Source organism: Labrus bergylta, chromosome 17 (assembly GCF_963930695.1).
Source record: "Labrus bergylta chromosome 17, fLabBer1.1, whole genome shotgun sequence".
Classification (NCBI taxonomy): domain Eukaryota; kingdom Metazoa; phylum Chordata; class Actinopteri; order Labriformes; family Labridae; genus Labrus; species Labrus bergylta.
The window spans coordinates 20,899,973-20,927,387 of NC_089211.1; the positions used below are offsets into that span (position 1 = coordinate 20,899,973).

The 27,415-nt window shown below is 39.0% G+C and overlaps 1 protein-coding gene across 1 annotated transcript in view; it reads right to left on the reverse strand.

The window, feature by feature from the left end:
• LOC109987349 (astrotactin-2) overlaps positions 1 to 27,415 on the reverse strand; it is a 309,847-nt gene that overhangs the window by 98,444 nt on the left and 183,988 nt on the right. The window contains exons 10-11 of the mRNA XM_065965428.1: positions 23,602 to 23,739; positions 10,398 to 10,548 (exon numbers count right to left, since the gene is read on the reverse strand). Coding sequence (XP_065821500.1) covers positions 10,398 to 10,548; positions 23,602 to 23,739 — 289 coding nt within the window. The remainder of the gene's footprint in view (positions 1 to 10,397; positions 10,549 to 23,601; positions 23,740 to 27,415) is intronic.

Sequence of the window (27,415 nt, forward strand, 5' to 3'; positions counted from 1 at the left end):
AATGTTTTAAACTCTGGACTTGATCAAAGTCAGGCTTACAACTTCAGTTGGAAACACAAATCCATTTTCCAACTTTTTTGGTAACGTCTCCTCAGCAATAATGTATCAAAGTGGAAAGCAAACAACTCCCAACTTTGAGACCTGTGAAGCCTTGAAAGCCCTCAGAGCAGCTGCCGTGCTCCAGTTATCCAAGGATTTAGCTACAAAAATCATCCAGGATAAGTTTTTAACTCAGTCACAAGCTGGAGAGGGAACAAACAGATGAGCCAACAATGTCACCTTAAGCTTACTCAAATGATTTGGAAGACCTGCACACTCATGTCAGGCTTTAATCATCATCTCAAGGATGTTTTTTTTTTCTCTAATTTACACAAGAAACTTCCAAAGTAGAAGTATATAAATATATATAAGCAGCCAGTTAAATCACAGGAGGGGTGACGGGTTGTAGGACTGTTCAATGCTATGATAAAGACGAACAGCCAAAGTGAAAAACCAATGCCAGAAGTGACTCAACACGATGTAATCACGCAGCTCTTTCCTCATAATTAGCTTTCCTATAATGCCAAGATTGCCTTATCGTATTAAGATCTCTATCTCATAAGATTGGATGAAAGCAGTTGTATCACAAATGGGGGGGGGGGAAATGAAAAAGACGATAAAGTTACATGGGATCTCTCAGGGCTGCAGAAATGTTCAAATTGGAAAAAATGAAGATTAAAAACGTCGCCCTTTTTGAATCCTTGCCAAACACCGGCATGTGCGATAACGTTGTTGCATTGTTCAGATCATCAACCTCTAAAAATCATCGACGTATAGTCTCACTGACATCCCCATTTGACTCTACCTAACTTTTAGTAATTCCAGTAATAGGTCAAAGAGGGGGAGTTGACGCAGCTACAACACGCCCGTCGTTCGGTCGACCCAGACACGCCCATAACTACGCAAATTTAGAAAAAAACCTCTCGTCTTGATAAACTCAAAACAGATGAGTTCTGAAAAAGTTCTCCCAAAACACAGTGTGCATACACACATCTGTATATGCAAATGTTATGCAATATACTGTAGCTATGTGCAATCACACCAGCACTTTATATAAACATGCATAAGGGCAAATGTGCAATCCATACCAGCACAATACAATACAGCAGCTCTTTAGCACCTCACCCTCTTTAGCACAATTGTTTTGAGGAAAATCGCAAAGCCACCTTCTACTGTTATATAAGTCTTTGCCAACTAATGCAAACCTCAAACTTGTTTCATACATGTTTTATTTGAGCCCTGCCACAAGTTGTGGTAAGAGTCACAGCCCTGCCCACTAAAGTAAAATGTTTGTAGCTGCATTCTGACAGTTTTGTCACAACAGTACAACTGAAGGAGAACTAACATTCTCTAAGAAGCGAAGAAAATACTTTCTATGTCCTATTAAGGACAAACATATCACAATCTAAACATCTTTGAGATGGATATCACTGATAGAAATTGATCGCAGAGTCTTGTTTTCAGAAGTTCAGAAGTCGTCTGATGGTGCTGTCTCTGCCTTACAGAACACTGATTGTGAAACAGGATGGGAGCTGAGGGATGAAAGAGGGGTGTCTAAAGAGAAAATTTGTTTTGGTCTGACAGTCTGCTCTGAAATTCAAAGAATCTGAAGGAGTGTCTTCACATTGACATTTCTCTGCCTGCATATAGTCTTAATCCACAAATTTAAGCATGTGACATTCCGCATTAAACACTTAAGTTTGACTATGTTGGCCTCCTCTTGGGTCGATTCCAAATGAGAATTTTACGACGACATTAAACAGCAGAGTGATGGTAAATCACTCCTGAATATACTTCCAGGGATTAAAACACAAACTCAGCAGGTTTTGAGGAATTCATGAGCACCGGTATGCCTGAAATCATCCTGTGCATTAGGAGCCGCACATACATCACCTACACCAAATGATGCTCACTCTATCTGAATTGATGCGATTCATTCTCCTAATTAGCCATTAGTGTCCACCGCTTTAATCAGGAACTGAGCGTCATCCATTGAGAAGCGTACGTCGTAATAATCTTGTCAAAATAAGATGATGCCAGATGTTCCTACGTTTGCACACTTCAGAGGAAGATGAGACGCTTTCTAAAAGTCTTAAGAGTCAGTGATCAAGATTTTTTTTTCCCAATATCCCCACTGTGACCTCCGCCTTGACGACAGAGCACGGATTTGGGAGAAAAAAAAATGCTGTACACACTGAAGATTAGAGACGCAGTTTTGGATGATTAAAAAAAAAGTACAGATAATGAAAACGCGACACTCACATAAACAAAACATCACAGAGAAGGAAAAAAAAAAGACAGATTCTTGGGAACAGAGACGCTTTAAATCACTCTGACAGGGTGTTGGGGGGAGGGGGGGAGGGGTGAAAATCAAATACTCTAAAAAGCATATGTGACAGCTTAATCTGGTTTTAAAAAAGTGGCGGGGACGCATGCCCCGCAGCTCCACTGTGCAGCTCAAACGGGTTAAATTAGGCACAACACTTTTATTGCTGCATGAGCAAAAAAGAACTTGCAAGGGTGCGATATCTCATGTGAGGAAAAAGAAAAAGAAAGGAGTCTCAACCCCAGCTGTTTGTTCCTCAGATTTATGGGAATTCAGACTTCATACTTAATCTTCTGTTTGAAAAAAAAACCACACTGAGTTATCTCCCAGCTTTTTGGGACGTTTCTGCCGACGGGCGAATAAAAAAAATTCTATGCTTATAAAGATATATTTAGCTTGCGTTACTGGGTTTTGATTCTTTTTCTTTTGGCATACAAACATGATATCATTGTCTCTCTGCACAATGATAATCTGTCTGCATGTGCTCAGCGTATCAGGATAATGTCTGTATTTAAAGGCCACGTTGCCTTCTGTTCCTCCTCCACCTTTTCTTCCACTGATAATAACACGGCAGGAGGAAGGGGAGCTTTGTCTGACTCTGCTGCTATCAGGCTCAACTTGATTGCCAAAAGGCTTTTTAGGAGCTGCTGTGATTTGCCGTCTTTGATCACGAGGACCATGGAGACATCATCTGCTAATGAGCTCTGTTATGTTTGTAGCAGGAAAGCACAGAGAGACAAATATGAATGCTGCACCTTGACAGAAAAAATAGAACTCTACGGCTGTTTTTAGATAGAATTAGAACTCAATATGTTTTCTTGTTTGGATCATGCTTAGTTATGAAAATCTATATTCTATAGATTTTCAGAAAGGAGCGTTTGAGTATGAGAGACAGATAATAAAAGAGGCACCTCTAAGTTATTATGAGTCATAATAGCAATATACAATCATTTGCTGTTCTGCTTCCCCCGTATCATCATATGCCTCAAATAATACGATATATTATCTGTATTTCATGTGGAAAAAACACTCCACCTTTGTTTATTAAATTAGAAGGAAGAGGATATTAAAAAAGCAATCTTCCTCGGGGTTATCAAACCTGTTAGTTGGGATTGATTTAAAAGTCCTTCTTCTCATTCCCTCAGCGTTTTCTCGACTTTGCCAGCATGAACTGACGGCCAGTGATTCCCATTGAAAAACGGTTTTGAAAAAATTCAAATCAAATAGAAAATATTGGATCCCTCATGTGCCTTTAGACTTGGCCGTGATGCATTTATGACACGTAAGTCCGAGTGAGTTGATGTGAGAACGCAGCAGGATATTATCCGGAGAATTCACCTTGAGCCAATGGGGAGGGGGGATTCATTATTGAGAAATTTTGAGGGTGTTTAAAAAAATACTGTATTTAATAAACCATACACAATTGAATGAAAAGTGACACTCATATGTTGGCATACGTAATTTTGTGGGTTGAAAGTAAACAAATGATATGAGAAAAAAAAAAATACAATGAATACATTTACTGCCCAAATAAGGATAATGTCTTTAAATAAGCCGAGGTACAGCCTGTGTTTCTGCCACTGAAAAACACAAAGCCTGAAAAGAAACTAAATTTTTCCAACAACTAAATTTGAGTCACATTATACATTCCTGTTTTTGAAAAGTTGGGTCAATCTCTGTGGCTCTTGCACTTGTTTGTGCGAGGGGGAGTGTGGGGGGAGGGGAGGGGGGGGGTCAACCTGCTTCCAAGCATATTATTGTGTTTGGTGTCTCGTGCTTCCCCCTCTGTTTTACATGCTGCATCGTGTTGACGGATATTACTCTTGACTGGCAACTGAGCTGTCTGAGAGTTTTTCAAAGTGAAATTAAATATTTAAAGGAGCAGCGAAGTCGTTCTTTTCCATCACTGCGACTACAGGGAGACACTACGGAGACTATGGTGCACCCAAAGGGACAAAATAGCACGCCTTCATTTACTGAGGTCAATAGTGCACGCAATGGTCAAGTTACACTGAGAGCGCCCTCTGCTGGATCAACTACTTCAGACGGCCTGGTGAGCTGATTGACTGTGTATTTTGAATTCAAACGGCTCATTACAGTTCGAATATGAACTTATCCTGAACTTTGAATAAAAAATGACATCCCTTGTGAAGTATTGTTACATCCATGTGAGGCTCCCACATCATGCCAGGAAAATATTTCCCATGTGCAAAGTCTGTTTTTTCATGGTCCACATGTCTCATATGGGTTCAGATGTTTTGGCAGATGTGAATTTTCACATTTTGTTTAGTTGTGTGAGGAAAATCAAAATAAACAAGTTGAAGTTTCACTCCAAAAACGTTCAAATGTCTCCGTTATTAAACAGTTTTTTGTTGTGCAAAGGTTCTGACTCCACATCTAGTCTTCAGTGAGGATCTTTGCGGCGAACGACGCACTTGATGCAACATTTCGTCAAACAGTGTCGAAGTGCAAGGCTGAAGGAATTCTTGACATTTCTCTTTAAATCATGACGCTTTGGGAGTCAGTGGAAATGAGGTAAACTGAGCTGTGCTGTGCAGCGTAGCAGGGGGAGCCATGATGCGCTGTTGTCAGGAACACGGCACAGTGGGGACATACGGGGGGAGGGGGGGGCGACGAGGGATTAGAGGAATAGGGTTTGCACAAAACTTCTGTTTGGGTGGAGCTGCCATTTTCCCCTCCCTGCTGACTCTTTATGCAAACCAGAAGCAACCGAGTGGAAATCTGGCTCCACACTGACAACTCATCATTTCATTCCTGACTTTTGGAGTGAGCTGCACATTTTAATAAACTCGTCTCGTCTCGCACATTATACAACCACCTTCAAATGAGATTGGAGAAAATAACATCTGTCTTCGCGGAACTCTTTAAAAACTGCTTGGGGTTTGACAGGCCAAAATTAAACCTTTCATTAGCACTTGCAGCTTAAGAAATATGTCTTTGCCAACCGTGCATCCGTACAACTTTACCAGAGACGTCCCAAAAGGGACATCAACTGATGAACGATAGGCTACTAATACACTCCCATCTGCTCAGCCTCTGAGTACTTCCATTAAGAAGACGGATACTGTAGCAGGATACAACAATGTGCCATAAAGAAATAAACAACAACAAAAACATGCCACTATTTCCTAAAAGCAGAGAAACCACAGGCTGCTGTAGTTGTCAAAGTTAAACTTTAAAAATGGCAAGCGACCAGGAATAGCCGTGTTCACAGAGTTCTGAACTTCACCAAAGCAGCCTCGGGAGAGTTCAGCGAGTGCATCAGTAATACCCCCTCGCTCTCACAAACACAGCGGATGACACGGCACATTGACCACAGGTCCAACACAAATTTGACCATTCATTCCACACCGCTGGGTAAAAGCTAGATGGTTGCTGTTCGCCCACAGAAACACATCTGCTCGTTGAAATCCTGTTCACTTCTCTGCTATTGTGTTGCAAGATAATTAAAAGAGGATTCAGATACTGGTGTTTTTTTTTTTTAACAGATAACATTCAACATGGCCGACAGCCACAAGGTGATAAGAAGTTTTGGAACTTCACCTTGTATCACGTTGACACGTCTTATACTGAGCTTCATGTTTCTTCAAGAGGGAGTGAAAGAAGGAGTAGTAACTATAGTAAGTGCATGGCTCGCTTTTGTCTGCCTGAGGAACGTAAGATGCAGTATTAGGAAGAATAGTTGCCTCACTAGTTTCACACCATGTTCCCATAAAGTCTGGTATCTGAATGTATGAAGAGTTCTAGTCTTTTGTTAGAAAAGCAGTCAGAATATTTGGCTTTCTCTACATGTAACTGCTTTATTACCTCTGCTTTTAGATTTGGGAAGGCGTGCAAATATCACGTCAGGTTATCACTAGCTAGAACTGGCGAGTGTCCCGTGAGACAGTTTAACGGCAAGAACGTGCACACTCAATAGTACTATCTGGTGCTCACCTGAAATTGTTTTTTTTATCGTCCCTTTAGGGGCTCTGTAGGTTTTAGACGTTTTGGTCAATCGTAATTAATCCCTAAAAGATAATTGTTAATCAAAATTTAATTTTCAGCGTATTTTGCGTTCCATTATTTTGCATTTCAAAATGTTTTTGTTTTGCTTTTATTTTGAATTTTGTACTGCATTAAGCGTTAACAAGAGCTTTTATTTTGAAAGAAAAAAAAACATCTAAGCATAGAAATAAGATCTCTCTGCAGATCCAAAAGCAAATGAAAATAGCTAACGCGAAGGGGAAAATGTGAAATGTTTGTCGTCACCAACCCCTCCCGAAGCGGCCCTCTTGGAGGACTAGCCTCCGTACATGGGGCACATGCACTAACCATGAGGCCATCAGCGCCCCCCATACCATCAATGTTAATAGACGAACAAGAAAACAGAGAAGAAATTTTGCAAAATAATTAGAACCCTCATTCTAATCAAATAAAATTAATTCAAATTTATACCATGAATTACCCTCCAAAGAAATTGGCAGAAAAATTTTCAAAGTAACATTTCTATTTTCATTGTAAACTGTGGGTTAAAAAACAAGTACAGGCTTTAATGCAAACAGCAAAAACAATCTACAGTGTCACTCAACACATTCCTTCTGTCATGTAAAATATGACCAACCAATGTTTGATGAGCCAAGCGGTGAAAAGTATGGCACGAAAACATTACTGTTCTGTTTGTGTGTGTGTGTGTGTGTGTGTGTGTGTGTGTGCCCAACAGCTGTTGTTATAAACTGAGGTTAGCGAGCACCAGAATAAAAACTACCTGTCATTGTCTCAGCAGAGGCAGAAAAAGGGGAACACAGGCAACAAAAAAAATGGAACAAGCAACGTCTCCAAAACTTCAGAAAATGTCTCAGACTAGAATTAAATCTTTGGAAAATGTATTTCAACTGTCTTAAGAGCAGCAGACAACCTTCGGGGACCGACTCTGATAATGGATTCTAAGCCCTCCACGTGGCATGTCGCGGCTCTGTGTTAGCACCCGCTCTGACAAGGGTGGATAAAATTACAAAAAAATAATAATATCACTGTGTCTGTGATTCTTAGAGTTAATCTGTGAGAGCTGGAAGGCTTTGTCACTGTATTTGTGTGCGTATAAATCAGCATGCAAAGGTGTGCGACGGATCTGAATCATTTTCGTGCAACAGTTAATTCATTTTTACTTTCTGAAAGAGAGAGTTCAATTATTTCTAAGGTCTCAATACGTTAGGAAGAGGTGCAAAGGAAAATAAATCTCCTTCAATTCCTTTTTCTCTTTGGTACTCATTCCTGCGAGTTCGGTTCTGCATGCATTGATGGCCAGCTGCAGAAGAGGAAAACAAAGATGGACCATGCATATTCACTTAAACATGTATATGAAAAACGCCCTTCCATGTGGCCAGGGGCTTAAGTTTAGCAAACAATCCAAGGCTCTTATTAGCCAAGATTCATTTATATTTCATACACGCTCTTTCCACCTCTGGTTCTAATAAGGATTCATCTTTCTTGCACGCATTTCATAAGAGAAAATGCCCATTCCAATTTGTTTCTCCAGACCTGCACTCGATGCAAATGCTACTACCAATGAGAGTATACATAAAACATGGTTTGGAATACTGTTGCAGGTGTCACTGTAAATGATTTTACAAATATCAGCTACTTCCACCATGTGAAGCATATAAAATCCATCCCCGTTTACAGCGTAAAAAGCCCCGTGATATTATAGAACATAAAGCATGTGGTGGCACAAACCAAATATTTCTGTACTAATAAAGTCAAATGTTGAATTTGGTTGGTTTAAATTGGAGAGAAAATGAACTTATGCCAAATTAAGTTACATGTACAGTCCTTTAAGCCAAAGCAACACAATATCAAATATGTCATCACACAGATTGACAAATAAGCACAAAGTGTTCATCCATTGGAAGCCACATTTAATTGTGTTGCGCAGAAAAGACTGACACGTTGCATCGCCTCTGTTCATGCATATTTCTGGCCCCACTTGGCCCAACAGAAGAATACCTAAAAAATGTCAGAGACCCAGGGTTATTATCAAGTGAAAGGAACAAAAAGATGAATAAAATACCGTCAACATGTTTTTAATAACTAAAAGTAGACAACATATCTCAGACATAGAAAAAGGGAAAAAAACAACTGCCGGGAGCTACTTATAGTGTCAAGGCTGTAACAGTCCTGGTTCTGAAGAATGATCGGGGAATATGACTCAGTTTTATTAATATGGCCTTGTTGCCATGGTAACACGGTAGGAGGTAAATTGCGAGGACGACTTGCAGAGTGAAAGGGGCTGAATAACTTCTCTATAGAAAAAAAAAAGTGAACAAAGGTCTGAGAATGTTACAAACAATAAAAAGGTATATGGTTTATAAGAGCTTTCAGTGAAGGTATGCACTACCGTTTGCCTACAGCGTCGGAATATTATTCATCATTCATGCTCAATGTCAGGTGTTGTGTAATGTAACACAAGGTGAGATGTTTCACTGAAAAAGGTTTGCATGCATATTATGAGTGGATATTTTCTTTGGGTAGAACCAGTCCTTGAGAAAGCAAAAATCCTAAAATTTCAGTGTCAGTGTTTGCCTTTGGTACACACACACACACACACAAAAAAAAAAAAACTAGCTGTCAATTTATAGCCCCGACCCAGCTCTTAATGACTCACCAAACCATCCACCAGCAATTGGGATGGCTCATCAATTTAATTACTTTACAACCCAGGCCCGCCCCATGCTGTCAAAATCCTGGCAATGGACGTTTCCAGTCACCCTGAACTTGTAAATATGCCAGGAAAAGAGCTCTTTTGCACTTCAGTTCACAAAGTAAAATCCAAATAAAGGGGTTATAAATCAAAGAGGAACACATTAAGATAGCTCATGAATAGATATTAAAGTTACATATTTAATAGATTTTCTGCACAAATGGATACATATCCATAAACGGAATACTCATCAAGTACTTTACTTTTATTCCTAATAAACTATTTTCTACTGGTACCTATCAAAGGCAGGGTTGGTCATTTTCGAAAACTAGCATGATTTTGAAAGTAGCATTCCCTAAAGCCCCGTTTCTGAAAGACAATTTCAACCAAAATCTGAAAAAGTGTATCTGGAGGAAATTCCCCAACCCTGCCTTTAATCCACTAGAACACATGGTTTCATCCTGTCAAATGTTTATCTTGAGTCATAACTGCTGCTCACCATAGGCACCAAAGTGTCCCTCCGTTAAATAGCAAAAACAGTAACACCAACGAATACTCATTATTTCTGTAAACAGCACATAAACTATAATGGATTATTCGGAAAATATCACATAAATGCAATGCCACTGTATACAGCAGATGGCATGCAAATTTAATGAGTGGCAATATCTTTGGAGAGAAACATAAAAAAGAAGTGATTATGCAAATGAAGGTTTTTAAAAAAAATCCATCACTTCAACACAAGTCCTGCAATAACTACTAAGTAGCACAAGCGCTGCTCAATATTTCAACTTTATTGTTTCCCCCAGAATGAGACTCCTGATTCCTGAATTTTTCAATGATCCCCTATGGGACACTGATGGTGCAGAGTTACAGCTTAACGTGACAAGTTTTTAATGCTCAGGCAGCATATCTATGAGGCTGTGTGCCGGGCCAGACTGAAGGCTTAAATCTGCGATTGCTAGTGAGGCTGTAGTCTGCTGCCTCACTGATCTCACACGTCAACACCTTCTGAGCTTTGATAGCTAGTTAGCCACAGCTCAGCACCCATTCAAGTGACAGCTAGCACGGACGATAAATGCTACTACTAGGTTTTTTTTACCACAGTTCTATCACTGGCAAGCACACCTCTCACTGGACACACCGCCTCTTACCCCCCTAACAATGCCTTTTTCTTTGTATGTTATTATGGATTTCTTAGCCTGCCTCTAACCCGCCCCATTGTTAAATGTTTTACATACATTTTTAATGAACATGGCTTTTTATAAACACAGATGAAGTAAAATGAGTCATGGTTGAAAGCTGAGTTCATCAAAGAAACGTCACACTTACCATACAGCCAGATGACTCTAACTGCCTGTCAGACACACACTTAAAGTTCTTCTTGCAACCACCGTTATCTTTGGAGCAGTCCCGAACCGGTCCAAAAGATGCCAATAGGTCCTCCACAGTCTCGAAATAAGTGGACATCATGGCCTCTTCCCTGAAAAATAAGGAGAAAAAAAGGTTGAAAGAGGAAAATAAATGCTAGAGTGCCTGGACATGCCATTATAATGTTGCTGTTTCTAACGCAATTTATAAGCATTAGTGGCATTTCCGTTGCTTTTTACTCATCCACCTGCAATCAACGACTACATGTGATATTCTTAGCGCGTGTACTTCTTCCATAAAAGGTTTCTCAAGTGTGCCTGATGTCTACACTTTTAATAAAATGTAAATTCATCAAAAATGAACACCAGCAATAACAGCGTTTTTAATGACATTTTCCCCAACATGCCGTGTTTCCTTTGTGAGCACTCACTTGATTTTATGACAGGCAGTGCAAAGGCAAACATTAATAAACCCAATCCAGTAGTGGTTTAAAATAGATGTACCCTAGGGCTTTCGGTATGTTGTAGCAGAGTAAAGCAGTTTTTAAACAACAAAAGTTTTTGCTGCAGGGGTTGACACTGGTCGGGTCATGTCTGGGAGGAGCTGGTAAATTGGCATTAATTGGACGCGTTTGTGATGGTGCTGTGATGGAGAGCACAAGCAATCAGCATTCTGTGTCCATAAACTCTCAGGACCGAGCCAAGGCCAAGACATGCAGGCCCGCCTCCGCTGGCAACAATGATGAAATAACAAAAAAGAAACGGACAACTGCATGAATGCACACTCAAAGATAAACAGAGGCACTGACAGTTAAAGGCACATTGATTTATTTATCATTTTGACAAATAGGATAGCATTATGCTAATTTATTTTTTATTTGTGGGATTCAATAGTGGGCTAAATGGCATTTTATTAGATGATAATTCAACTTGATGGCACATTTGCTTGGACTCGTATTGCTTTACTGGTCTTTTGACCACTCAAAGCACTTTTACACATGTCATAAAAACCCAAATTGCTGTTTGTCTCAAAATAAATTTTGGCAAGTGACTACAGGAACTAGGCATTGAGACCCAAACCTTCCTGTTGAGATGCAAGCAGTCTGCCAGTGAGTCACAGTACACGCATTTATTGTTCATACAGACAAAGGATGAAAAAAAGGAAAACAGCTATGCTAGCAACTCTTAAATGCAGTAGGCCTTCTTATAGAAGTACTTTTGGTAAAATGCTGTCAGCATGCTAGTAGGATTAGAATGACAATGCAACATTGCTAGTGTGCAAGAGGTATTGTTTTTCCATTTAAAATTTTAAGAGTCTGTCAATTAGCCATGCTAGCAACTGTGAGTGGCGGTGCTTGAAAGCAGAACTTTGAGCTGAATGTTAATGTCAGTATGCTAGTAGGTTAAGAAGGACAATGACAGTCCTAATACTAGTGAGGTTCTTTTTTTTTTACATTGACAGTACTTCAATTAGCCATGCTAGCAACTCTGAGTAATGGTAGGATAGTTGATAGCAGGGCTTTGAGCTAAAAGCTCCTGTCATCCTGCTAGCAGTCTTAGGTTACCAATTGTAAAATGCCAGTGTGGAGGAAATTGTATTTATAATATGTATCATTAAATAGTTTGTCAATTAACCATTCTAGCAGCTCTGAGTAGTGTTAGGCTACAATAACTTATGTTATCATGCTAACATTTTGTTGTTAGCACTGAACCCAAAGCACTATTGAAGTAAGAGGACTGACATGTGTTTGTTACCTTTGAGAATCTAAAAATTATAGAGAAGGTAAAGTTCCCGTAAAAGCCCTGTGTCTACCCATTAACTACTCCAACTTTTCTATTGGTATTTGCTAACCAAGGACCAGACAGTTTTGAAAAGGACATGAATTTCTGTACCACATTTCCATCAAAAAGTTTTAGAAATTCCATTCCAAATCAAAAAAAGTCTAAAAAGTCTAAGCTTAATAAAAAATTGAGGATTACCAATGTCCTCGGACATCATAAGTTTGGGATTTTGTACGGCAAAAGTCTTAGAGTTGCTTCCGGATCAATTGATCTGTTTTCACTCTGTATGTGCGTCAGCCACTGTGCCCATGCAAGGGCACATAAAGGAGGACTCTACCTTTTCTAAGAAGCAAAATCTTTCTCTTTTGTTCTGGGAAATGTCAGCTTGACCATTGCTGTATAGATCAGCTGCTGTGTTCACTTCAGCATGCTCAGCTGTAACCATACACTGAGCTCTGCAGGCCTGCTGTCAGAGAGAACGAAGGGGTAAGCAACCCTGGTGTTTCTCTTTGCAAAGAAACAAAAAAGGACTGTCTGTTGCAATGTGACCACGGGGAACTCAGTGTGTTGTGAGGGTGACTTGACTATGAACAGCAGATAGATCTTGGATGATAGGAAGACAGATGCCCTGCTGAGCATGGAGGATTTGGGTGTATTGTCACTGTGACTGTCACTGTTTGTTGTGTCTTTTTCTCTGTGTACTTGGGTGCTTAAGTAGCAATGTCATTCCAAAGTAGCTCTGAAAATATTGCCACTGACCCAATAATATAAATGTGATGTGGCTTATAATGTGATTTAAAAATATCCCTGAGAAACAACTCTCCAAGCAGACATAAACTACTAAAAATGTATTTATCTTACAAAGGTTTAAAAAGAGCAAAGTTGGCAATGTCACAACAGATCGACTTATTTGACTTGTAGTTGCCACTCCAACTGCGTATTCGCTATTGCTATTTATTCTGTAGAAAGAGTTGTACATTGTGACCTTGTCATGGGCTTCAGGCAAAGATGAAGTGCAAAGCATTAAAAATAATAAAATAGTCAGGAATACTCTCCTCAGCATTGGCAAAATAACTTTAAAATTCATATCTCATTAGGTATGTACTGCAGGCATGCGTGGGCAGGCACCCTGCCTACCTTCCTACTCAATCACAAAATGGTTTCTTTTATTTCTATTTCAAAGTGTCTGCTCATGTGTGATTAGAATTTGTAATGCTGTGACACACCTTACAATGTTTTGAGCCAGGGACACCTCATTTTAAATAGTCAGTTTTTTATGTTAGATGTATGGCACATCAGCAGATAATTGGCTCATCTCATTTTTTGTTGGCAGTGAAGTATTATCACTCATCAACAGCACATTGGCACAACACCTTCTTGACACATTCTTTGCAGACAGCCAATCACTCACTGTCACACTAAGATAAAAGCACTAACACCAAATGAGCCAATGAGTACATTATCAGGTCAAATCCCTCCATTGGATAAATTAAGTAACACGTATTTTCTTGTGGTTTGGTACTGTAGGTATATTGTGCTCTGATGGCTATATGCGATTGGATTTTTTTAATGGCCACCTACATCCACCCAAACCATGCGGGTCCATCTGATCTGAGCATGAAATCTAAACAGGATATGAGTGACATCAACTAATTAGGCAAGGCAGTATCAACAACATTTACAACGCCAACATTTTAAGGATTTCAGATGACAAAACCATTGACAAAATTGTAATACTGAACTTGAAAATTTGATTATGCATACTAAAAACATTTCAAGATAATTACAATTTCCCCTTTGACTTGCAGCAGATTAAAGATTAAGAAAAGTTTATTGGCTCCCAATAGGGACTGGGTATGTGGTTATAGCAGACCCATTGTGCAATGGAAGTATGGATGTCATCCAGCAATTCCAAGTACCCCAGATCAATGTACTAATGCAACCCTCCAAACAGACTTTTTTGCTATTTCTCAGTTTAATTGTCTTTATTCAGACTTGTTTGGATTAGAATTTCATGGTTAGCCACGGGATATGTGCACTGAAATTCCCAAATAAATACTTTTCGAATTCCCCAAACTGCCAGACTTTTATGCTTACTTTGATAGTTGGAAGAGTTTGACCTACATGAACCGTCAATGAAATGGTGAGCCTTTTGTAAAAAAAATGAGTACAAATAAAAATGTCTCACAAAACAGGGGTCAGAAAGACACACGTTCAAATACTTCTCTTTTTCAAATTGATTAGAAAACTAAATAGATTGCAATGGAGTCTTCTGGGCAATTGTCCAGTGCTGTCTATATCCTTTTCTGCAGCAATCTTTTCCATGTTCACTTGGAGGAACAAAAAGTTCTCTAAGGCCATCTGACAAATGAAGTTATCCTGGGTAAGATATTTGTATGCTGTGCACACAGACAGATCGGGTCTTTCTTAATATGTCAGATTGCTGAACCACATCATCTCAGTGGAGGAGTAGAAGCCTGGATCCTGGGTGTTCTTTGATTTTTTGCGATTCTAACGGTATCATGCTGAGTGGGGCCAGCCATCTTCTGAAAGACCCAACTGCTTATTTTCTCAGTCTGATTTTTCAAATGTATGCGCAGGTGTGTGGTCAGGACAAAGACTGAATAGAAAATAGGGATGAGAGAAAATTGCCAATTGCCTTTTTTATGTTCAATCTTCTTTCACAACCATTGTCTGATACTAAGCTTGTTGTGAGACACCAAGACATTTTGGGCCTGTTATTTATAATTGCAGATTTCTCCTCTTGGGTACTTTGGGTTTTTGACCAATGGGTCAATGGGGAAACAATTTGATGCACGTAAGAGATCATAGACCAACTTAAAAAAAGGAAAGCCAGCATTATCTGACAGTGGAAACACTCTAACACAACCTTAGTTAATGACAGTTCTTGATTTATTCCCTTTGGATCTTATTTTTTAACAAATTGTCATATTTTTAATGTCCTCTGTGATTCTTCATGGTTTGTTCTAGTTCTACTTGCTCTTTCTCAGACTTATTCCCATCCAATAGACCCCATCCTCTCAAGTTTCACCTTGCATCTAGTCAAACAAGTCTTTGGAGGGCGCTCTGTTTTTGGATGAATGTTAGGTTTTACAGCTAAACTCTATGGTGCACTCTTCACAATCCCCCATGAGCAAGGCTAACCTTTTATAATCCACTTCCTTGTTTAAATGAGGCATTTATGGGGCACCAGTTTAGCTCAGTGGTACAAGTGTTTACCCATTATACAGAGGCTATAGTCCTCATTGCACCGGCCCTGGATTTGAATGCGGCCTCTGCTCTTTGCTACATGTCAACGCCAACCCTCTACTCCCATCATTTCTGACTCTCTTCGTTTGTATGTATGGCCTGCCCATTGATTGTCTGAACCCACATTCTAAAGAGGGATTTGTAATCTCAATGAGTTTCTCCTTGTTTAATAAAGGTTCAATACATCAATACAATCATCACATATTCAAATTCAAATAATGAGCACTATTCCAATAATGTTCATCTGGAGGCCAGCTGGTGGTCATTCTTACTTGTCTGTACCATCCGTGATATAACTAGGTATCTTTAAGAAAGTGTTGCTATATTATGTGGCTGCCCTAGCAAGACCTAACTCGAATTATTTTGAGGTTTGCTTCATTTTCAGGACCTGTGCTCCTTGTCAGGGTTAAAGGTAGAGGGGAATTCAAATGTCATCAACAGTACAGGGCTTCAATGGGTGGGTGTCATTATCCACTTTCCCTTCACACTGGCCAGTTGCGAACAATCATTAAAATGTTGATCCTTCAATTGTGGGCAGAATGTCTTTAGAGAGAGAGAGAGAGAGAGAGAGAGAGAGAGAGAGAGAGAGAGAGAGAGAGAGAGAGACAGCAGATGCTGCATTAGAGACCAATTGATTCTTTAAATTATGTGTTTATTTAGCCCTAAACCCTGCAATTGTCCAGTAACAGCCTCTGGATTGTGCTCTTGTTAAGCACTGTCAGGGAGGAAAATTGCACATTTATTGTATTGTACCAAATCTTTAAAGGTCCATTCTCTGTCTCGGGCCTCCCATGTCTTATTGTTCTTCTCTTTACTTGGCAACTCAATTTTTCCGAATTAGACAGACACCACATGGCATTCTGTGCATCAGTTCTTTCTGGCAGGCACTCAAAGCATTGACAAATGACTCCTTAATTCGGGGGAAAACACAGGGTGGGGAAGGTGAAGCAGACAAAAATAATGGCCTGCCTCAGCTGTGAGGTGCATGCTAACAGGCTCTCCTTCTGGATCGAGGCAATAGTCAGTCGAAGATGAAAAAACGATCAATTGCAAGATGCCATTTGCAAGACAGTCCAGAAGGAGGAAAATGGTGAAAAAAAAAAAAAAAAAGTCCAGGATATCTCAGAGTAAGAACAATGGAAGGTTTCTTCAAATGTGGGAGCTATTAAATCAGTCCAAAGACTTTGGAAAGTATTCATAAACGATGCACTCTCACTTATTAATTAACAGCAGTGTGAGAAGTGATCCATAAAGGTTGTTTGGACGAGTAAAGAAAACTTACATCACCTTACAAATATATTCCACAGTCATTATCTTGTCAAAAACAACAATGTCTGATAAGTATTCCTTTTCCAAATCATTACCAAATCAAGATCATCTCTTTGGCACTTTGACTCTGTTGGCTTGACCCAAAAATGCATTGGCTGCATCTAAACACTGACTAATGTACTTGTTATTAATCTCCCTCTTGCTTTTCCCGATGATGAATGACCAGGCGATGCAGCCCAAAGTTAGAGCGCTGCTCCAGCATGATTACAGAGCCTGTTATTGGTCTGCCCCTGCACTTGATTAATGCTCTTGCTCCAGCTCCCCACAAAATATGCTGACTCTCATCAAGCACTTTTGTCATTGAATAGAGTGCATTTTCTTTAAGCTTGCAGTAATCACTGAGGGAAAATCTAGTGAGCGAAGAAAGCAGGTAAGTGATAAAAATAAAGATTGATACATCTATTCTTTGGTTGAGTGCTGAGTTGTAAAACACCTTTGATGGAGATTTGGAGTAAGGAGACGGTGATTTATATACCTGATTTTCCCCTAGTGACAATGTCTTGCAGTTGCAATGGGTTATTGGCAATGACATATTTTGATGGTTCACTTGATCACAGCGAGTGAGGCTATTAATCTCCAATGTGGGTTGTCAGCAGCTACTCAGAGTTATTAACCTTCCCTTACTGGCAAAAAGTGAGTCTTAGGGCAAAGTTTACTGTGACTGTAAAATGGTATAATCTGATATCCAAGTGTTTATAACATATTAATGGCTATCGAAGTAAGCAAGTATCCAAATGGCTTGGTAACATTTAATAAGACTAAATGTGTTTTATTGCTAGTGGTACATTGAGTCACAGGACGCTATTTTACCAATCAATACATCTATAACCCATTTGCCTGAAGGGGCAAGTGTAGTTTTATGGTCTGTCCAACCCACCTACTGCTACTTAAAATTATATTTATTGACGAGTAGAGGCGCTGCTGTGTGTTAGCGTAGGAAACATTCTTGTGTTTACATCAAAGCTTGATCCAAAGGCAACTGGACTTGGATGAAGATCTTGAAGACATCATCCATGACCTGGATGACTGAGAATCTACACAGACATGATATCCTAAAATGAGTGGATGGATCACAATATGGTGGCTTGGCATGAAAATGAAAACTGTGTTGGTGAAGAAACTATCTGACAGTTCCACTGAACTGTATATGAAATTTGGTTAGGTATAATAGGGCCCAGAGAGTAATTCCATCAAAAATACATTTGTTTAAAGAAAATATAGGTATAAATAATCCAGGTCCAGGCACTCAGAATTGTCTGAAAATATAAAATTCATTGGGCTAGGAACATTAAAATACACCAACGCGTATCCGCTTGTGCCTCCTTCAGAATGATATCTTGCACAGATTTTTTTCCCCAAACATTGAATCACTGATTAATAAAGAAAACTGGGCTCAAAGTTAGGGTTTTAAAAATGTCAATATCTCAACACTTTCTAAAACTATGTGTTTTTAAATTACACCTCCAAGCATACAAAAAATGCAGATCTTCAGTCCTATGTTTGACTTAAATAGGGAGAGGACTGTCCAAAATGCACAAATACATTGGGAACAATTTTGTAGCTTAACATTGCCAATATATGTGTGCAATTTAGTTATAGTCCAGAATGTAAGTACACCTTTCAGTTTGGTAAAGATATTCACATACGACATAAACCCGTCGCTACAGTTTCTGGCTTTACAGACTCCATAGGTAAATGTAATGTAGTTTAGAAACAGTAGATATAAAGTAAGATGATCTTTATAAATAAAAACATGTGAGTTAATGGCTTTATATTGGCTTGAACTTTCCAATGAAAGCATTTGAACTGTTCTTTTGTTGAAGGCAAACAAGCAATCTTTTAACCTTTAGGTCAAGCAAGTTAATACTGTGTCAAGAGGTAATTAAAAAGAAGGTACAAAGCCAGAGGGAAACCAGGGAGGCACTTTATTTTATTCCAACCAGGTCTGACCCTCTTAAAAGCTCTGCACACTTACCCCTGAGGAGCAGGGCAATGAAATGTGCATGCACTGGTTAAGTCACTGAGGATGGATGTTCCAAACATTCCCACAAGAAGCTGTAGTTTAAATATTGATTCCTTAACAACAATGTATCTTCTTATCGCGCAGAAAAAAAAGGAGTTGTTGTGAAGGTTGGTCCTTGACTCTGTTTATCTGAGCCAACCCTGGCCCTCTTGGCCCCGTCTGCATAATCGCAAAGAGGGAATATAAATGATTTCTCAATGCGGGTGTTGTGATTCAATTCTGGCAGGAAATAAAAAATACTAAAATAATTCAAAACCGTATTCCATTGAAAACATCAAAAACAGGTTAAAGCTCCTGTGGGGAGTTTTTATCTGGTTATGAAACAGACTGAAATTAATATAGATGTTTTTTTTTTTACATTGACTAAAAAAAAAAGTATTAAAAGACAATGAAGATTGGTGATTTCTATGTTGTTATATTTAAAGTCTGAAATTGCTGTCACGGCGTAGGTGTCAGAAAGAAGTGATTAAAAGAAACAGCCTTTTATTTATACTCCACTGCAAAGATTCTCCATGAGTGATACATGTGACTAAAATAATTGCATAAATAAACTTTTTACACATGGATAGGACAAATTCAGTAAAGATATAAGATGTACCACTTTTTCCACAGGGGGTGCCAAAATCAAACCAAAGTGAAAGTTCCCCACGAGCTTTGAGTATAGTACTTAAAAATAAATTAAATTGAATTTGTCAAAGATAATAAAAAAGATCTTACCAGCATGAAAAACCAAAAAAACAATATTTGAAGAAATGCTTTGGGTCGTTCAAACGTACAATATGTAGAATTTTTTGAAAATGTTTACATTAAAATATCTTAATTAATAAAAGATGTGCTAAACCTATATTATATATTTTTTTGTTCAGTACTTACATTACCTCAAATATTTCCAACACTTATCAAAGACAGAGAACTCCGTAATTTATAGTTGTTACGGGACGTGTCTTGTTGTGTCCGCCGCCATTGCAGAGACGCCATGACAGATGGAATGTTTATGGTTGCTGTGGAAACACGGGATATCACTTCAAAGACCGCTACACAAGGAAGCGAGAATTGCTACTGAAAGCCGGCTTACTGTTACTGTTGTTACATCCTTGGTTGACATATTGTCTGCCTCAGGTCTGTTTCGCCGTTTAGTCTTCACGAGGGGTGTGGGGACTCCCATGAGCCTCGACGTCATCTTTTGTTATTGTAGTATTGATAGAGAGCCCCCGGTGGCTGAATCTACATATTGTATCCTTTAAATATACGATCCATAGTCTTCGAAAAATGCTACATAATCGATAACGCGTACTATCCATATATAGATTTAATAGATTTTACAATAATACTATATAAAAGGATACTATAAAATGATTCAAACAGCCTAATCAATGAGAGGGTCAGTCTAAAGTTTAAAGCTCAGTTAAGTTACGCCTAAAAAGACCCTTATACCATCTTATCGTTTCCTGACTCATTTTCAATGTTTTCAGTCAGACAGCTGATTGGCAGTGGTTAAACGAGGCGAATCCTTTTTAAACACCCCAGCTACAGTGCATTGCACAACTTCCTGCATCAACATGTCTATCATGACTGACTGCCTGCATCACTGTCTGCATAAACGCTTGAGGAAAACGTTTCCGCCAGAAACTCTGGAGGGTCTCTGGGGACCTTGTTCCACCAAAATGCTTTGGATAATGAGTTATCTGCATTATTCATGACTATCTGACAGATCCCCCCCGAATGCTACAGGAACTAATCATCAACCAAATACAGAACGTTAACTTATTCCAACTGAAGTAGGCTGTTAATCATTTAAACAATGTGTATTCCTCCCTCATGTTTTCAGATGTTTTCTTGTATTTTTCCTGGTGAAATTGATTAATCTCTCCGTAGTACAAGTCCGTTTGGCACACAACAAAAGATGGCTTTGTTTCAATCTGTTACAATATGTAATACTTCATGTTGCCTTGACAAGCAACATATGATATCTCACTTGAAGCTAACGGTACATCAATAAAATATGAAATTCTGTTCGTCGCTAAATGGGGCCTCATACAGAGAGGCAGAGCATGTGCATTCAAAGAGACTTGAGAGAAGTGACAGCAGCAGACATATTCACCACGTTCATGCAGGCACGTCCGATCACTGATGAATACCTTAATGGTCCCCAAAAGGAGCTCTTCTACTTTAAAGTAAACAAAAGCTACATCTCATGCTCTCTGCTAAAGTGCTCAATTTGCACCTGCAGATGCGACATAACCCTCCAAGGTCTCTTTATCGCGCGATAATGGTGGCACTTGAGTGATCTTCAAGGAAAGAAATAATGTACAAAAGAAGTAATTACCTAACTCCTACCTGAAAAACAGTGACAGTGATTTTTTTGTGATTTAAGTGATAAATACAAATGTGATCAGATGAAGCAGTCAGATGCTTGCCGTTCTTAGACATGTCTTCGCACCATCCCTCTTTCAAAGTAAGTCACATACCTTGGCTAATTAATTCCATTTACATCAGTATAAGCAGATGTGTGCAATTGCCTAGGGATTCTGGGCTCCTGAGGCAATTTCATAAAGCCTGTGGAAAAAGTTTGGATAATCGCAGTGAGCAGCTAGAAAGTGCAGCAACAATTTATACAACAAACATAAGACACAAAAAAATACCGTGCTCAGTGATTACTGCAATTTATCCTTTGTGAATGACAAATTAGTTTATTGAATCGGTGGCATCAGAAGCACCTTCGGGTGTTTTGGTGCAGAGAATGAGATATGAGAAAATAAGGAAGAAATTCAAATTTACATCGACCATGCAGGTAAAGTAAGCCTTGTCTTAAAAAACTGTGTTTTGATAAACACCTATACATGTTCAATGCAGTGGCTGACAATCCTTCTATCAGAGGTATTCATGTTCTATAGCTGCTGCTGACATGCTGTGGGTGAGACACTTTGTACACCGTGATAAATGCTGTCTTAAATGTGTAAGATGTCCCATGGAGTACATAGTAGCTATTTCATGCACATTTCTTCTGCTAGGTTTGTCCCCGGTTCAGTCTGGATGCTGACTCCTTGCTCTGCTCCCATCATGCAACAGGCCCCTGCTCAACTTCCTTGTTAGGGCATTAAAACAATATCAGCTATTTGGTGGGTTTAGCTGTAAACCGGCTAACATACCTTAAGGCTAGGTTTTTACTAGTTGACCACTACTAATCTGCTTGTTGTGTTGTGTGGTTGTTCACTCAGACAGTGATGTGCAATTTGATTGGAAGACCAGATAATTCAATGAGGAATGGATAGACCTGTCATTTAGGTTAGTGTAAAATTTGAGGTGATTAAAACCACTTTCTTACAGCAAAAAGTGCAAAAATCTGCTAGAAAGGTTAACTAATATGTTAAATAAGGTAGAGTTGTGAATGGGACTCTTGCTGCAGTATGAAGTGTGTTGGAAATGTATGTTCTTTATCTGATTAGCACTTTATTTTTGCAGTAACACCTGTACATATTCCAGGTGTGGCTGGAATTATGCAGTGTGCACATGTTGTACCATACAGGGTTAGATCATATGGCTACACCCCAACAGCCTCTATTATCTGTGAAGTGCGTCAGTGAATAGTTATCTCATAAACATCACACAAAAAGTGTGATTTTGGCAGAGGAGATTTGTCAAGTTTTTTATGAGTGCAACCCACATACTCAGCTCTGCTGCTTATCCCACAATGTATGTTCCATACAAATGTGGCACCATTTAAAAAGGAAAATTAACAGGCTTCCCAGCTGTATACGATTTATTGCCAAGAAGCATCGTTACAACAAATAAATAATCTACCAAACACAAATTTCCTTACTTTTTGTGCGATATTTATAAATGTGCAATATTAGCAACTGTGTGTGCTGGTTACAATTATTGAAACGTGGTGGAAACTTATTTTGTGAGGTTAAAATGATAAACGGTCATATAATCCTCCATTTGTGTGATCCTCTTCTTTGAGAAGTACAACATTTTTTATGCAACAAAGGCAGACAATTTGGTTTTCAAATGAAATGTCACTTCCCCGGCTGATTCCATAGTTGAGTGATTGTTTTAATCTGCAGCTGATGCTCTGACATATTTTGTGATTTCCAGCTGCACTGGTGCATGCCAGTGCCTACTGGCTGGTTTTTATGACATAAACATGCCTCACGTTGCCAGCATTTTGTCATTGCACAGCAGGATTGCCAAATCCCTAAACTTGTTGACACTAACTTTGTAGTCTGAGTTTGTGTTTTGGATCCTTATTTTACATAGCTCAGAGTTAAGTTTATGTAATGCTACTTTCTCTGCCACTTCTGAGAAGTGAGAGAGGATTAAAAGACCTGATTAAATGCTTAATGTGTTTTGAGCCTTTTATTTAATCAGATAAAAGAAGCCAAACTCATTTTATTTAGGTTTGTAATCCTTTTTTAGTTAAAACATGATTTCACTTAAAAATGCTAATCTTTAATGCTAACCTACCCAACACTGAAATAACTGTGATATTCCTCTTTGCCATTTCTACAGTCCAAGCTAGATTCAGAATGGAAGCATCAACACTAACGAGCACCACAGGCAGAGCTCCCAAATGAAGTAATGGCATAAATTATTTGGGCTTGTACACTCCATGACACTAAGGAGCTTTTTTCAGTGTTCCTGTGCTGCTCACTCTGCAGATGGAAAATTTAGAATGCCAAAAAAAAAATTATCGGGCAAACTGTTAGACAAAGTTCATCTTTCAGCACAGGTGTCATGTTTGAAGCCGAGTCCGACTGACCTGACCTCCCCTGGATCTTCAGTCACCAACACATCCGTCTTACAGCTGGCGATGGGGTTGATTGACAGCTCCACCGGTGGCACCACGAAGCTCTTGCTGACAGGCAGCCACAACCCTTGACCCAGACTGTAGAATGATCTGTGTTGGCACGACAAAAGACATGTCAATCAAACTACTGTCACATAGAAATATATTAGTAATACACACCTTTTGTATAATGTGGCCATACATATGCATAAAGAGACAATATAGAAGTATGATAACAGCTGGCTAAAAGGAGTGGGCACATGGGTGGATGCTGACATATTGCATAACGGTGAATACTGATATACAGAAATGGATGATCGTCCAAAAATTCTTTAATGTACTACGAACTTTCAGACAAGGCAAGCAGGTGTGAATCTGAAAGTGTTACTTTCATTCAGACCTACCCTTAAAAAAACACCTTGTTAACATTGTTATGACCAGCTCGTAAAGGGAGGTTACGAATTAACACTTCATCGACATTAACGCGTTTTCCATTACACCACCATCCAACCACTTCTTCATGTAGGTCTCATGTGTTTTGATGTCAAAATGCTTTTATGCTTATTGAATATAGCATCAAAACAACACGTTACGTTACGTCATGTTACGTTACGTCATGTTACGATACGACATGATACAAAATGATATAATAGGATAAGATAGGATAGGAAAGGATGGGATGGGACATGATATGCTACACTAAAATAAGCTAAGCTAAACTACAGTAAACTAAGCTAAGCTACAGTAAGCTAAACTACATTAAGCTAAGCTACAGTAAACTAAGCTAAGATAAGCTACAGTAAACTAAGCTAAGATAAGCTACAGTAAGCTAAGCTACAGTAAGATAAACTACAGTAAGCTAAGCTACAGTAAACTAAGCTAAGATAAGCTACAGTAAGCTAAGCTACAGTAAGATAAACTACCGTAAACTAAGCTAAAATAAGCTATTCAATGGTTCAGTCCAATGTGGTCTGGTCAGGGGCAATATGATACAATGTGATGCGATACAATACGATGTGAAACTATACGACTCACTTCATTGTTCCCTTAGGGAAATATGTCTGCACACATATGCTGCACACATTAAGCTGCCTCCAAAGCTTCTTTTTCCCTTTTCCTTTTTAATGCTGGCATATTGCAGGTTGTTAAATATTGATGGTTATACATTTATGGATGATCTTCCTAGAAATCTTTCCCTGAATACACTTTGAATGTCCTAACAAGGCCAGGAAGGTGTGATATTGAATCTGGGAGAGTCTGGGGCACAATCCGATGAGAGTCTGGCACAATTGTTCTTGTCCAAGAATGCTTCTTGCATTTCTCCACATATTGTGATATTCAAGATACAAATCAATATACAAGGGCCATTGGTTTCTTAAGGGATAACCACACACTAATAAGTAATGTATCAAAATAAATGAAAGACCATGCCACTATAAAGTAGTACCATATTCAGTAGGAAATTACATACATAGCCACTAATAACTTTTTTAGCAATTAAGATTAAATCTACACAGTTTGAAGTGAATAACAGCCATCTTGCCAATTCTGTGTGGTAACTAATTACATTGGCATTTGCATGTGGCTCAGCTATGGCACAGCTGGAAGCAAAAATCGACTTTGCCTGGCTCCTTTACCCACTAATTTAGAAAAGCCTTGTCTCTAAAAGTAATGTGTTCTGCAGCACAATGCCTTACCATGCGTGTGGCGTATTTGCTGACGACTTATGTTCAAGGTGGTGTAAAATTCATTTGGTTTTCTCTGGAATGAATATTAGCATCCTCAGGAGGATAGCCTGCAGGGGGGCTAGACTTTTCATTATGGAATACAAAATAACACCTGGTAATGGCTCGCAAATAGCACGGCACAGGTTGTGCTTTGCATCATGTGTTATTGAATGAATCAGAAAAGGGGCGACAAGACCACACACCAAGAAACCAAGCTCGAAAGGCTTTGGTTGTCAAAGACATGGGCGTAAAATCTCATCCAACCCTTTATTTTCAGACCTAAATAAAAATATATCACGCATACATTTTGCCTCATTTTAAGTGTATCCACTGTTAAATACTGCTGACATCCAAATTGTCCCAGATGCTTGTTTATGTACAATTCCTGATAGCTGGAACAGCATGTTTTTCTGGGCTGCCAAACCTCATCATTGAAAACCTTCAGCTTGTACAATTACTGCTGCCAGAATAATAATTAGAATCAGACGTTCTGAATGCATTACACTCATTCTGACCTACCCTTACTATCAATACCTCATTAACATTTGGAAAAAATGACGCTTAATGCATTACAATTGCAACCAACCTCTTTTTTATGGAACCCTCAGGCCTGAAGTTACATTTTTCATTGATTCTGGCAACAAGCAACAAGTGCAATATTCTAAGATACCACACCGTCCCATCGCATACCATACCATTCCATACCAATCAATCAAAAGTTATCTCAAGACACTTCACAAAAAAGTAGGTCCAGACCTTTCTCTTTATAGCACCATACCATACCATATCAATCAAATGTTATCTCAAGACACTTTCCCCTGCATTATATTACCATACCATACCATACAATACCATACCATACCAATCAACCCAAAGTTATCCCAAGACACTGTATTGTAATGTAGTGTGATATATCACATTGCATTATATCATAACGTGTGTTCCATAATTTTGTATTGTACCATATTGCACCATATCTTAATCACACAAATCTTATCGTATTGTATTGCATAGTATCATATATCGTATGGTATGTATTGTATTGTATTGTAATATAATGAAGTGTAAGGTCTAGACCATCTCTTTTTGTACAATACAATACATTTTTTGTCCCCTGATGGAAATTTGTCTTGGACTCAAGTACTACACAAATTTAGTTGCTTCCAGGGAAATAATCCCAGTTATTAAGCTTCTCTTTGCTGTCATAGGATTGGCTCAGTGTCCAGCTGGAGAGCAGGGCAGTCTCTACTATCTCTCTCCTGACACAGCCCTGATATTAAACCGTCCAACAGGAACCTGGTGAGGTTTTTTTCCACTTGGTTGCTGCATCTTTACTCAATTTGTTTGCTATCTGTGTGAATTTTGCACACATAGCTGAATGTATTTGTATGCTGTTGTCATTTCATCTTTCTTCTTCTGTAGACTCTGGACAGATGCATTGCTTGGATCAAAGAGCAGATTTAGTACATGCTGTAGTGCTTAAACTGTGTAATGAACACCTGAAAGATCGGATGTGTTTTGGTGCACTGTTAAAATATTTTGGATAGCACCTAATTTGAAGTGGATTCAGGCTGAGAAACTATCTCTGCAAGGGAGGTGTAAAAAGGGAGTTTGATCACTGTGACAAAGACGTCATCACTCCTACTAACTGGAGGGGAAGTGAGCATGAAATCAGGATAGAGCTCAAAATCAGAGACTGTCCTTAAACTCATCTAAGTGAAGTAACACAGGAAGGAAGTGCTGTGAAGATAATGATAAAAATAATATCATAAATTACAGACATCCTGATCAACTAAACACAGATAATTACATCAACAATGTAACAAATATTTGCATTGCACAGACTTACTGCATTAACCTGTTTACATTTTTTGTTCTACTTCCACTTTTTTATTATACTTTATTCCTCACTGTCACGTGTTCATTCCCAAAATACCTTAATCTTTTCACGTTGATCCCGTCACCACCCCTCTGCACACAGTGGCTTGCCCCCCCTCCCCACTCCCATAGTAGTCCCTCGTTGTATTCGTCTGGAGTGTTGACCATCTAGCCATTTGGTT